Source organism: Notamacropus eugenii, chromosome 1 (genome assembly GCF_028372415.1).
Source record: "Notamacropus eugenii isolate mMacEug1 chromosome 1, mMacEug1.pri_v2, whole genome shotgun sequence".
In the NCBI taxonomy this organism is placed as follows: Eukaryota; Metazoa; Chordata; class Mammalia; order Diprotodontia; family Macropodidae; genus Notamacropus; species Notamacropus eugenii.
Genome location: NC_092872.1, coordinates 56,244,541 through 56,258,300, shown reverse-complemented (window position 1 = coordinate 56,258,300; position 13,760 = coordinate 56,244,541). Strand labels below are relative to the sequence as shown.

The window sequence follows — 13,760 nt, the reverse complement described above, 5'->3', positions numbered from 1 at the left end:
ATAATTTGGAGTGAGGAGGTACTGGAAGCCAGAAGTATGGTTAGGAGGCTGTCCCAGCTGCCTAGATAAGTAGGGATAAGGTCCTGAACAGGTAGCCAGCCATATGTGTGTAGAGAAGGGGACAGGAGTGGTAGAAGTCAAAGGATCACAGTGGAACCACACATTAGCTGCCATGTGCCTATCACCAAGATGTTGTTATGGGTGAGTTGTGGTAAGGCTACTTGCTACACAGTCAGAAAAGTCAAAGGAAGAGGAGGAGGAGAGCAGAAGCTGCCTCCCCTTTATAAATGGTACAATGCCCCAACCTACTTCTGCTATGATGGGGCATAGGCATCAGGGTTGGAGGACAGAAGAACCAGGGGATCACTCAGGGTTTGTAGTTTTATCCTGAAGTACCAATCCCTTCTGTGTTTGTAATGTTAATAGAATAGGAAGATCTTCCCTGCTCCTTAATAGGTCTAACAACATGGAGCCTATGACCAAATGGAGCCTGTGGTCACATAGAGCCTGAGGCACAAGGAGTTCAGACTGAGAGGAGCTTGTCTGAGGAGGAGAGAGCAGGAGCAGAGAGTGAGAGCAGACAGAGCAGATACAGAGAAGCAAGCTGTGAGTGGGTAGAGGGAGGAATTTGTCTAGGGGAACTTGTTTTTGTGGGAAGGCCTGACAAAAAGAAGGTTTAAGATGTTGAGACTGCCTGGATTAGTGATAAATACCCTGTTAAATCTTACCTCCTGATATTTTAATGATGTCCCAAATAAATATTTTGATTTTGTCTTTGAGGAAGAGAGTTCATTATATTTTCCGAATTTACCCTGGAAATATGCATGCATATTCATAGCAGGTGCTATGGGGTACGGCATTGGCATTACAGTATTGAACCACAAGTGTCCCTGGAAGTTGCCTGGTTCATTCTCTCTCTCCCATCCCCTAGGCATCCTCCATGGGGTAAACTCAAATCCAGCTCCCTATACAGAGGAGTAATAGATTCAAACTGAGACTTTACAGGTCATTTGGTGCAACCTTTTTATAAATAAGAAAACAGAGATCCAAAGAATTTCAGTGATTTGCCCAAGGTCACATTGAGAGTAAATAGCAAAGTGAAGATTCAAAACTAGAAGAGGTAATTGATTGACTTTGGAGGTTAGGAAAGAATTGAGACTTTGAATCAGGGTGACTAGAAAGATAGTGGTGCCCTCAACAGAAACCAGGACTTTCATTTCTTTAAAATCCTTATTGATGCCTTATTGGTTTTTTCTTTTTCTTTCTGCATCACTTCCATTTCAATATATCCTTTCCACCCTCTCTTCCACAGAATTATCCTTTATAACAAGAATGTTGCTATTGGACTCTTTTTTCCTCTGGTTAAAAACAGTTCATCATTTTAATCACAAAAATTTCTTTAAAAATTTTTGTCTACATCTTTCCATTTATCTCTCCCTTTCCCAATCCAAAGGAGCCAATCCTTATAACAAATGATAAATATTTTTAAAAAGAATAAAAGAGGAAAAAAACCCAGTAAAACAGATCAATACATCAAAAAACTGACAATATATGCCATGCTCCACACTGAACAAAGTGATAAATTTTGTTTCTTCTTTGCCTATGCTTTTCTTTCCTCAGTTTCTTTTTCATGCTATTGCTACAACTAACATTTCTAGCACCATCCCAAATAGTGATAAAGATATCCTTGTTTTACCCCTATGCTTTCATTGGAAAGACTTCTACATATCGTATTTTGTTTCTGTTCCTTCTGGTCACCTATCCCCTCTCTGAAGGTGCTCAGCGTCCTAACTTGGCCCTTATATCTTCTGACTGCCCTCCCTTGACAGTATCCAGTCTCCTGGCTCTTTTCTCGACCCCAAATCCCATCCAACCTATTCTCAGATAAAGTTTAACTAAGCAACACAACAAGAATTTTAATGGGTTACCTAATGAATATAGTACATACTGCAGCAATGTCCCACTCACTGAGTAGCAGGTGCTTGCTCCCATCTGGATTCCTGAATCTTTAGGAGCCCAAGAAGACCCAGAAGTTCTGGGAAGTAGCCATAGGGTCAAGTCTATGGTAAAGGGAGCTGGGTCCCTGATGATAGTTGGTGATTTGGGGGCCTTTCAAAGAGGGCAGAGGCAAAACTTTTCTGTCTTCTAGTCTTCCAGGGTTTGAGCAGAGAAACTATTGAGGGAGGATCTGACCAGAGGAGCTTTGGGCTCCCCAGTACTAACCCATGAAAGTAGACTACGCTATCTTTGCCACAGTTGACAGCCTTGGAGGAAGTCTTGGCCCTTTAGGTGCACTACAGCCACACTTACCACATACTCATTGAGATCACTCTCAGGAAGGAGAGAATGGGGCAGCAGTAGGGAGGGAAAGAAGAGGATCCCAAGAAGGCCCATGGCAGGGGTACTTGAATCATTGTCTTTAATGTATTTTTGGACCGTTCCAACAGATCAATTAATCCACTAGAGACTTGGGTATATGGGGATCATATCTCATAATCTCAACTCATAATCTTATCATGGAGTCAGATATCCTTGACCTTATACACTAAGATCTCTCCTTTCCTCCACCTCTATCCCCCAGTCACTTTGAGGATGAGAGAAGGGTCAACTTGGCCAAAGTGCTGGTCATGGAGAAACATAGACCTTGGTGAAGGAATGGAAAGTCTAAAGAAACTAGGCATGCAGCAGGGATTCCTCGGCTGAATCTAAGGTATGGGGCAAATGTAGGTGCAGTGAGGCACATTTGGGAAGATGGATATATCTAGGTTCAGTGGGAGATATGGGCAGTTGGGGATGCCCCTCTCCTCTAGCTACCTCTTACATAAATGATCCTATTTCTAGTGAGAGCAATGTGATTGCTTCATTATAATGGAAAATCCTTGTGTAAACCTGGTGACAAAGTAATAGGTGACAAGATGCTGAAAGTGAAGGAATGAATGAGGGCACCTCTGTAAATGTTTCTGAGTTGTGGTATTCTCACTCATCCTTTAGGATATTTATTTTGCAAACCATGGGTGACGTGTGATCAACCATCTGACATACAGACCAAGTGAAGGAATTAGTATTAGTCCATATATTAAGTGTCAGTAAAGCTCAATTTCTTTCTTCTGCCAAACTCAACTCAGCGCAACCTAGAGCTGAATGGGAACTGCTATTTCAAATATCCCTAATTATTTCCATTAAGACTATATTAGTCCTTGCTGCCACTGTTATCCAGCCTCTTCGGAGAGCGAGACAGGAAGTAGATTGGGACCGTCACTAGCAACATCGAATATCCTTTACCAGAGAACAGCTTTGAGGGGAACAGGGGAAACCTTTAGGCTCATATTTTCTTCCCACACTCCCATTCTGCATGCTGTAGTGGACAGAGCTCTCTCCAACTCTGGAATCAAAGAATGTAGATTAAAATCCAGGAGTTTTACACACAATAAATGACTGATGAATGGAATTTAACTGGAACCAGGGTACCCATAGACAAGAGTGATGTCAGAAATGTAGCAGGTAATTAGGGACTGGAGTGCAGCCAGTCTCTGAATTGAAGACACCTAGTTGACCTAGAAGTCATGTGGTCAGGATAGAGAAGGTCAGATTACAATGAAGTGGAAGCCGCCATGTGGAAAGAGGCATTTGTTTCACTTGGCACAGACTAAGTTGAACCAGTGCCCTGGAGACCCTTGGTTCCTGTACAGCAGGCAGGGCACTCCTTCCACTGATCTGCTGAGATTATCAGTAGGGTCTGGCCTAGGGGAATTTTTTTCAGTGCTCTCCCTACTTCCCACCTCAGTCCAAGTCTACCTTCTCACTGTCCTTGGCACCTGCCATACATTTCCATCTTTTCATCTATGCCGACTTTGTCCCCTCTCCAGTTCTATATCCTGGGAGTCCCTGCTTAATTTCAATCTCTTCCATATTGCCTTGTCCTATCCTGTCCACAGTCATCTTCCTTGCCATTTCTAGCTCCCTACCTTTGCTCTCAAAAAGGAGGGTCAGGTCACTGCTGGTGTACTACATCTGGAGCAGAGTGAGGATGGAGTGGAGGGAAGAGGGAAAAGCTTAGTCCTTTTCAAGCTTCAGTCCTGCCATGGTAGAAAGGGATTAAGAGGGACCGAGATTCCACCTTACTCCCTGATTACTCCTCACCCCCTGTACATCTATGGTATTTTTGCCCTTGTGTATTTTCAAACTCTATTGCCAAAGGCCCATATGAAACCATTTTTGAAAGAAACTTCAAAATGAATCCCTAAATGAATCCTGGGTCATCTTGTAAAAGAGCCCACATTCTACAACTCTTGCTTGGCCATCACACAGCCTTGACTTAGACTCCTCTGCCCAAATTCTCTCCACTGACACCTTGCCTTTCTTCTCAGGCCTGGAAACTCCCCCAAGTTCTGCCCCTATACTCCTTACCAGGAAATTATCATCAGTATAATCAATGTTGAAATCAATAACGTTTTATTGCCATTGTAAGTCACTCTCCAAAAGGACTTCCTAGCAGAAAGACAAATGGTCCTGACCATCTCCCCACTCCCACTTTCACCATTTATTTCTTTGAACCTGGTGTGTGTCTCCCCATCCCAGGAAGTAGGGACCCTTAAATATCCTTTCAAGTGAGTAAAGGAGGCAAGAACCCTGGATATGGCTGTACTTAGCCAAGCCTCAAGGAGGGAAAACTAAAAGTGTGCTCAGAAGGGCACTAGAAGAGCCTGGGGGAGGAGCAAGGGAAGCAGAATGAACTTGAGCGGACTCAGGAGGGGGCTGCTATTCATCACGTAATCAATCCAGGCACTGTAGAGGGCCAGGTTGGTAAAAGTCTTGGTCTTGATGCCTACCATACAGCCATAGTTCCAGTTCATGATCCCAAACAAGTAATAGACATCCTGAATCCGACATATTAGGGGGCCACCTTGGTCTCCCTGGGGAAAGAAGAAAGATCAGTGAGGAAGAAATGAGTTGTGGTGAGACTTCTAAGTCTATGAAATAGGGAAGTGTGGGTTCAGTGTGAATTCTTAGGGTTGGGCATACCTGGGTCCAGTATAGGATACTGGGGATGCTTGGGTTTCTTTAGGGTCATTAGGCAAACAGGGATGGTTGAGTCTTACTGGGCTGTCTCTTACCACACATCTTTCAGATGGATATAAAGGCATGAGTACACAAAGTACATCATTCCGGTAGCTGTCAGAGTTCCCGAGGGGCTCACGGGCACCTTGGATATTTTCACATCTGTCCAGGTCAGTGATTTTTACTCTTGCCTCCCGAAGTTCCATGGCACCTTCTAGGGCTAAAGAAACATGACAAAAAGACATCAGCGTTAAAATAAGGGACACTGAAAAGAGACTACTGTCAATTCTTGTGTAGCTTAATGCTCCCATCTTGACTGGTGCTTATAACTAAGGAGTACTGAGTGGCCTAGTTAGCCATGCCTCCTAGTCTCCCCACATCTGCTCCTATGGTGCCCACTCAGTCACCTCTCCATTTTTTTTTTAATCCTGGGATTCCCAACTTGTTGCCTTCCTTTATACCCAGGGAAAATCCTGGGAAATCCCCAATTTCCCCCAAATCCAGGGAAAAAAATCCAACGGATGTGTTCCTTTGTAGCTCAAGAGTGCACCTGTCTTTTGTGCCCCGAGGTTCTGGGCAAGAGAATACCACAGACTAAGCAGTCAAATCACCGAATAAAAGTCTAAATGCCACATCCTGGCACTCAAGACCCTTCTCACTCAGCTCCCATTCCACCTTGCCATCCTTGTGCTCCAGTATGGACATTCTTCTTTCCCCAGTCAAATCCATCTACTCACTGTCCCTAGCAATGCTTCTTGGCCCACCTTTGCTCATGCTGTGCCCACTTTGCTACCTCTCCATCTCTCTATCTTGGGAATTACAGATTCAGTCTAATCCTTTCTATAGCTCTGTATAGAATGATCTCTCTCCTTGGAATTTACTGCTGGGATCATTTGTTTTAAGCCATTTTTGCTATATGGAATCCTACTTAATATGTCCAGTCTCCCCAGTGAAATGGAAGCTTCTAGTGGCAAGGCTTGTTTCTTAAATCTCTTTGTAATGAGTACCTTGCATAATGCTGGGAAGGTTGCATCTTTTCTAGATAAGAATCATGGATATCATTTTCAAGTTTGAAGAGGACTTTTTATATAACTATAAAGAACTGTCCTTTCTGTAATGCCAAAGTGCTTGACTGAATCCAGAATAAAAGGGTTCAGATTCTGCCTCTGACACTTCTAATTCTAGATTTAGTGTTGGAAGGGAACTTAGAGGTAACTGAGTAAAACTTCCTTATTTTTACAAATGAGGAAACTGAGGCCCTGAGAAGTTAAGTGACTTGCCCAGGATCACAAGACTAGTAAGTAGCTGAGACAAAATTCAAATCCAGGTCTTTCTGACTTCAAGTCCAACACCCTGCCCATTGTCCCATGCTGTCACTTAATTTCTGTGTGACTGGGCAAATCACTTAATCTCTCTCGGCTTCAGTTACCTTATCTGTAAAATGGGAATCCTAATAGCACCTACCTCATAGGGTTGGTATAAGGATCAGATGAGATAATTTATATAACATTCTTTACAAAACCTTACAACACTATGTGGACGTGAACTCTTATTACCTCACTTGAGCATCACAACATCGTACAGTTACTGCTGATATCCCCCTGTGAGTTAGATATTCTAGGAATAATTATCCCCATTTTACAGAAGAGTGAAAAAAGCCTTAGAGGTTACATCTTGCCCACAGTGACGTAAATACTAGAATTGGCAACTGAATCCAAGTTTTCCTTCCATGAGACTCTATGTCACTCTCTCCAATGTGTCTCTTCCGACCAGTTTGCAAAATACCAGTTTGAACTGAAGTGACTTCCTTCTCTGAAGTCCCTGATAGGTTTCCTGGGATGGGGATGATGCTTTGAAATTCTGTTTAAGTTTTGTTCTTGCAGTTTTTGTGAGGGTGCAGTGAGTAAACTGAAGAGTAAAGAAATAACGGGATCTCTCACCTGAGAAGTGTTGGGGAGCGAAGGAGGGAATGACTGGTGCTAGCAAGCAATGGAAATCCAAGGCCCTCTCACATTGATGGCAGTGGGCTTGGCCTGCCTAGTGAGGGAGGTGTGGCCGAATTTTCAACGGCGTCATCCAAATAAAATAGTTTTAGCACTCTTAGATAAGACTTACCTGGAGATTCTCCTAATTTTCCCCATCCTGTTATCCAGCACTGTCTGATTGATTTCAATTCCCAGGGTCCTAGTGGGATGCAGATAGGTGAAACATGTCTTCGGTATGGGATTTTTTGGTTCAGCTTTAATAAGGCAATGTCCCCAAACTGGTAAGGAATGTAATCAGACCTAATGTAGATTTTAGCCAAACTGGGGTAATGTTCTTGATTCTGTAGCAACGTGGCCAAGAAACGAGTGGTTGGGTAGGCATAGATGGAACCAATCATCACACTGTAATCCCAAGTGTTATTGGACCTGATGGGAAAGAGAGCAGATACCTGATGGCCTTGAAGTCCAAAGCAGCCCTCCACTGTTGACCCCCATGGGTCCGTCTTGACTTTCCTCCAGCCCCACCCAAAGAAAGCACTCACAATCGGAAGCAGCTTGCAGCCGTCATCATCCATTCTGACTGGATGAGGGTGGCACCACACCAGTGCCTGCCCTTATACCGAAGACTAGCCTGCCATGGCCAACGTCCGCGCCGGGGTTCTATAGCGAAATCTCGTGATCTGAGCTTGGGACGTCCACATACTGTGGGGAAAAGTGGAGGTCTCCTAAGAACCAGCCACCTGGCCTGCCCCAACGCCAACTCCATCTGAGGAGCCTGACATTCTGGATCTCTGTTTTTAGTTTGAAAGTCACGCCCAAACCAAGGACTAGGCCTCCCTTTCTTCTCAGGTGCCAGGTTTCCTACTCCTACCTCTTGCTTCCTCACATCCCTTACCCAGTACCTGTTCCATTGCCAGGAGACATGCCCTTCTGCTGTCCTCCCTCCATCTAGTCTCTTTATTTTACAAAATTTTAGACTTCTGGACCCCAAGTCTTACCTTCATAAAAATCTCTGTCTCGTTCATCTGGTAGAGGGGGCAAGGCAGAGAACACAAAGTCATTATTGGCCACAGGTTTGTCGCGTGTGTGTGTGTGTGTGTGTGTGTGTGTGTGTGCTGCCCTCGGCTCTGCCCTCTACACTTTGGGGGTCATGGCTGCCCTCGGCTCTGCCCTCTACACTTTGGGGGGTCATGGCTGCCCTCGGCTCTGTCGCCCCCACGCTGGGGGGGTCACAGCTGCCCTCGGCTCTGCCCTCTACACTTTAGGGGTCACGGCTGCCCTCTACACTTTGGGGGTCACGGCTGCCCTGGGCTCTGCCCTCCACTTTGGGGGTCACGGCTGCCCTCGGCCACGCCCCCCACACTTGGGGCATCACGGCTGCCCTCGGCTCTGCCCCCAGCCACCCTGCTCACGGGCATGGTTGGTCTGCAGCAGCAGGGCCAACAAGAGGGCCAGGTGGGCCCACGCCATCTTGTCTTCGACCTCGTTCTGGGAGCTACGCTCCCCTCCTTCCCTCAACTCTGAGCGGCTCTCTAGCGCCCCCTGCAGTCTGCAGCCTGCGGCGGAGTGGGGGAGGGGCGGCGGAGCGGCGGGGGAGGGGTGGGGGGGAGGGGCCCCCTGATGCCTCGGCCCTGGGTGCGTGTACCTGTGCCAGGCAGAGCAGCCTCTGGGCCCCACAGGCCTGGCCTCGGGCCCTCCGAGCCTCCGCGCCGGTGCCCAGCCTTCCCGGCCCTGCTGTCTCCCTCCCTGTCCCACCAGGGTCAGGGCCTTGGCCTCTTCAGATCCCCGAGCCCGGCGGCGGCCCGGAGCCCACGGCCCCGTGTTCCCCCAAATCAGCACCTTCTCCCCCATTTCCCCAAGTCTGGACCACGACAAAAGGGCCCAGCCCTGGCCTCCAGGGTCCGACCACTGGCCGAGAAGAGCCTGCCCCGGAGTCACTGCGGCCTGAGCAGGCCTTTCTGCAGGCCTAGGGACAGGAGGTGTTGGGGAGGCCTGGGGAAAGAGAGGTGCAAATGCTCGGAGGTAGGAAAGGGCAGGGGAAGATGGGGGAAGGCGGCCGTCTGGAGTGGCCCAACCGAACCCGAGAATTGCTAATTGCTAGGATACATTATCTAATCAAACAAAAAAAAAAATGCCTTTTTTGTTTTATATCTGCTATCTTATCACATGCTATATTATATGGCTTCGGATCCCATATTATACTATGTCATGCCGAGTGTTAGGTGGAACCTGAGTTATTTGATTCACATTTATCGCCTTAATGTTTTCGGGTGTGTTTCATATAGTCATTGACAATCTGCACTTCCTGTGTTAAAAATTAGTCATTTCCCTGGACCACTTGTCAACTGGGGAGTGTATCTTGGGCTTCTATATTCCTGTTAATTCCTGATACGCCTTCAATATGATTGATGAAGATTTCCTCCCCATCCGGCAGCGTCTCCTATTCTATCCACCCTGATTTTCTGTGGGCAAAAATTAAAAAATTTTATATATCTGAAATTTTGTATTTGCAGTACTGCTCTCTCTGGCCAGAGTTGTGAAAGGCACCCACTTTTGCTCCAACAGTGTATTTAAAAATTTTTTAACCAATTACCAAACAGTTTTGATAATTACTGTTTACAATATAATTTGAGGCATGGAAATTCTATTACCTCTTCCTATCTTTTTAAAAAATTAACATGCATTCTTTATAAGTTTGCAAAGTGCCGGGCATTGCACTAAATCCTGGAGATATAAAGAAAAGATGTAATGGTACCTCTCCTTAAGGAGCTTATATTTTTAATGGGGAAGAGAATGTGCACATATACATAAGAGTTTATATATAGAACATGTACAAAATGAATGTCAGGTGGTTTTTAAAGGGGATTTATTAGCCACTTGGGCAGAGTAGAGGGACCAGGAAGGGCTTCATGAAGAAAGCCTTAGTTTAGCTAAGTACTGAAGGAAAGCCTAAGGAGGTAGTGTGGAGAAGGGAGTGCATTTTAAGCACAGGGACACGTGGCTTCAGAGGGGATGAGTCTCCAAGGTCTCTCCCCATGTAGCATCACTGTTAGTGGCACTGGATGCTAGAGTGCAGCTGGCATGACACCTGAATAAGCTGAAAGTGAGAATGACCAAAAGGGCTGTCCCCAAACTCAGCCGTTTTGAAGATGCTCCTAGTTCTGGCTACAGAATCACTCAAAACAGATTCCTCCTAACCTTGTGGTCAGCAGACCAGCCACACGTATTCTACAATCTTTCCAAGGCCCAAATGATCACAGCTCCCCACCAAGTGGTCCCCTCAGCTTCTCCTTGTAGAGGAGATGTCATCCCAGGCAGTCTGGGCATGTTCTACTTGAAACAGATAGGACTCATCTGAGTGTATGAACAAACACTTAAGTTGTAAGACATTATCTGTTGTACTCTCCTGGGAGATGGAGACAATTTCATGGGACTGAAGAACACATATTTCACAGTCACTTCAGATCAGTCCAAAAAATCTGGATCTCCTGGTTAGCCGGGCATGGCTCTTTAGGACTTTCCCATTCCGTATGGCCCTGTCAGTCATCTTTCCCCAAAAGGGACAGTGTTGCTGGAAGCATTACCTAATAACTAATTGAGGACCTCCATACTCTTGAACTTATAAGATTACCTTTTGGGAAAGAAATACAAAACAGAGGAGGCAGCCAGTCACTTTAGGTTCCATCCCAGGCTTTATCAAGCTTATTATTTCCCATTCCACATACTTCAGGTATAGATGCCATGGTTGTTGGGTCTCTAGAAAAGAAGAAAAACCTCCTCCCTCCTCTTTTCTCCATCCTTCCCAATATTTTTCAGTGAGAGTTCATCACCTCTGGTGCTGAATGTTCCCCTTTAACACAAGCCTCAGTCATAGGGATACATAAGTACCAGTCAGGGATCATTGTGTCATCTCAGCAAAGTGAAGCCCCTATCTATCAGTAAGATCTCCATGGAGCCAGAGTTTGTGCCCAGTTCCACAGGATCACCCTGGTTTAACAGATTAAAGGATTCCCCGCCCCCCTCCACTACACATATACACATATATTTTAATTGGTAAAGGCTAGATTATAAATCAGCTATTGGCTATCTTCCTCCTAAATACTGAACAGTCTGGGGTTTTAGGGTTACCAATTTTTATATCCTAAACCCCTTTTATTCCCCCATATAGATGATGGAGTGGGGAAAAGCAAGTTGCAGCCAAGAAGGCAAAGTCATTATCTCCTCATTTTTTAAAACCACATTCCTTATCTTTCCATATGCAGATATAGCCAGCCAAAGGGCTTTGGGCCCTCTTTTACATATAAATCCTACGTGTATTCAGTTATCTCCTAGATATTTTGTGCATTTTAAAGTTATTTTGCATTGAAAGAATGAGCATTTTACCTAGCCAGCAATATGGATGAAGCGAAGATACTTGAACAGGGAATTAATTTGATCAGATTTGTGCATTAGGAAGACAACTTTGGTAGCAGTGTGAAAGTTAGATAGAGAGAAGGCAGAGACTGGAGGCTGGAAGACAAGACAGGAAGCATTACAACACTCTAGGCTAGAGGTTTACGTCTTTTCCATTTTATTGTTATGAACGTGACAAACGTGAGCATTTCCTGTACAAAGAACAGAAAAACATAGTTGCCCATAAAACTGTGACTATCGAGGAAACGTAGCTTGATAAATTTTTTAGTAGATTTCAAATTCCACCTGAGAGCGATATCATTGCTCTTTTCCTCCATGTCCCCTTCTCACTTCCTACTCTCTTCTGGGCATATTTTAAATGATCCATTGATTTCTTTCTGTAGTGGAGATTGAACTGATCTCCATGGGCCATCTCAGGGAGTGGGTGCCCAGAGCTGTCTTCCAAACTGCCAAGGACTCCAGCTACCTGGTCATTCAGCACATGGACCCTTTGGGGATATCAGGCTTTCTGGTTGCTTCTAGCCTTGTGCTGAAAGAACCTGTCAATTGTTATCATACTAAAAGGCCAAAGTGGTCATTTGGTCCTTCCCCACTTCATGACAGTGGCAGGGGTGTGATGGTGTTGCAACAATTAAAAGGAGAGGTAGCTTTTGGTTTGCTCTGTCCTTTTAATTCTCTATCCATCTAACTCCTGGACTTCTCGTGAAGGGGTGGGGTGAATGGAGCTGGCCCTTCTCTGCTCTGGCAATGTATCATCCTGCCCATGTGACATCTAGAGTAGCAGCATTCAATGAGGCAGGCTTGTATCTGAGCTCCAGGGTTATTTTTTCCCCCACTTTGGACTTCTTTTTCTGAGTAGGTGACAAATCATCAATCTTCTAGATGTATTCAGGCTTCGAGGTGACTTTGTTGGTATGAGGAGACTTTAGGTGAAGTTCAGAGGAGGAACTTAAACATCCAAGGATCACAAGTCAGACAGATTATTACTCAAAGGCATGTAAGCATGTGAATCCTCAGCCCTTAAGTCTCATAGGCAAATAAATATGGGTGGCTGCACAGGCTTATGGTTATATGTGCCTCCGCCAAGAGCACAGAGCTCTGAATTTGGGTCCTTATATCTGGTTGTGGTTGCTGAGCAGATTCACAGGAACCAAGTAGGAGGGGGTGCCTTAGGGGGTTTAGACTGAGACTCCCCTTACTCCTCACATTATGTGTCCAACTCTTCTTGCCTGCATTTGGGGTTTTCTTGGCAAAGTGGCTTGCCATTTCCTTCTCCAGCTCATTTTATGGATGAGAAACTGAGGCAAACAGGGGTAAGTGACTGGCCCAGGGTCAGTAGGTGTCTGAGGCCAGATTTGGATTCAGGAAGATGAGTCTTCCTGACTTCAGGATCCGCAGTCTCTCCATTGCGCTCTCTAGCCGTCCTTTCACTGATCACAAAGGTACTGCAGTTAGGAAAGTTTGCTAACATTGCATACATGCAAACCAACCCAATACAACCAAGATTAGGAGGGAAGCAGAAAACTGGCAATGAATTTTTGTAACTAGTGTCTGTGATAAAGACAGTTCTCTAAAATATAGAGAACTGAGTCAAATTACAAGAATAGAAGTCATTCCCTAATTGATAAATGTTCAAAGGATATGAACAGGCAGATTTCAGAGGAAGAAATTAAAGCTATCTATAGTCATATGAAAAAATACTTTAAATCTCTATTGATTAGAGAGGTGCAAATCAAAACAACTCTGAGGTACCACATCACACCTATCAGACTGGCTAACATGACAAAACAGGAAGATGATAAATGTTGGAGAAAATGTGGGAGAGTTGGAACACTAATTCATTGTTGGTGGAGCTGTGAGCTGATCCAACCATTCTGGAGAGCAATTTGGAACTATGCCCAAAGGGCTACAAAAATGTGCATACCCTTTGACCCAGCAATAGTGCTTCTAGGACTGTATCCCAAAGAAATCATAAAAATGGGAAAGGGTCCCACATGTACCAAAGTATTTATAGCATCTCTCTTTGTGGTGGCCAAGAACTAGAAACTGAGGAAATGCCCATCAATTGGGGAATGACTGAATAAATTGTGGTATATGAATATAATGGAATACTATTGTGCCATAAGAAATGATGAACAGAAAGACTTCAGAGAGACCTGGAAGAACTTATATGAACTGATGCTGAGTGAAACGAGTAGAAGCAGAACTTTGTACACAGCAACAACCACAGTGTGTGAGGAATTTTTCTTGTAGACTTAGCCCTTCACAGCAATGCAAGGACCTAAAACATTTCCAATGGACTTT

At 44.9% G+C, this 13,760-nt stretch overlaps 1 protein-coding gene across 1 annotated transcript; it reads right to left on the bottom strand.

Annotated features, from left to right (window-relative positions):
• Positions 1 to 4,435: 4,435 nt before the first annotated feature.
• Positions 4,436 to 8,597, bottom strand: LOC140500155 (testisin-like). The gene is made up of 6 exons (XM_072602483.1): positions 8,456 to 8,597; positions 8,042 to 8,068; positions 7,586 to 7,745; positions 7,174 to 7,469; positions 5,115 to 5,278; positions 4,436 to 4,913 (listed from the first exon to the last, which is right to left on the bottom strand). Exons 1-6 carry the CDS (start codon positions 8,511 to 8,513, stop codon positions 4,683 to 4,685), a joined length of 936 nt encoding a protein of 311 aa, XP_072458584.1. The 5' UTR covers positions 8,514 to 8,597; the 3' UTR covers positions 4,436 to 4,682.
• Between the last annotated feature and the right edge of the window lie 5,163 nt (positions 8,598 to 13,760).

Coding starts and splice junctions, on each gene's coding strand:
- LOC140500155 (XM_072602483.1), bottom strand. CDS start 8,513: ATGGCGTGGGCCCACCTGGCCCTCTTGTTGGCCCTGCTGCTGCAGACC. Junction 7,746..8,041: donor AGACAGAGATTTTTATGAAG/GTAAGACTTGGG, acceptor TTTTCCCCACAG/TATGTGGACGTCCCAAGCTC. Junction 7,470..7,585: donor GCTGCAAGCTGCTTCCGATT/GTGAGTGCTTTC, acceptor CTTTCCCATCAG/GTCCAATAACACTTGGGATT.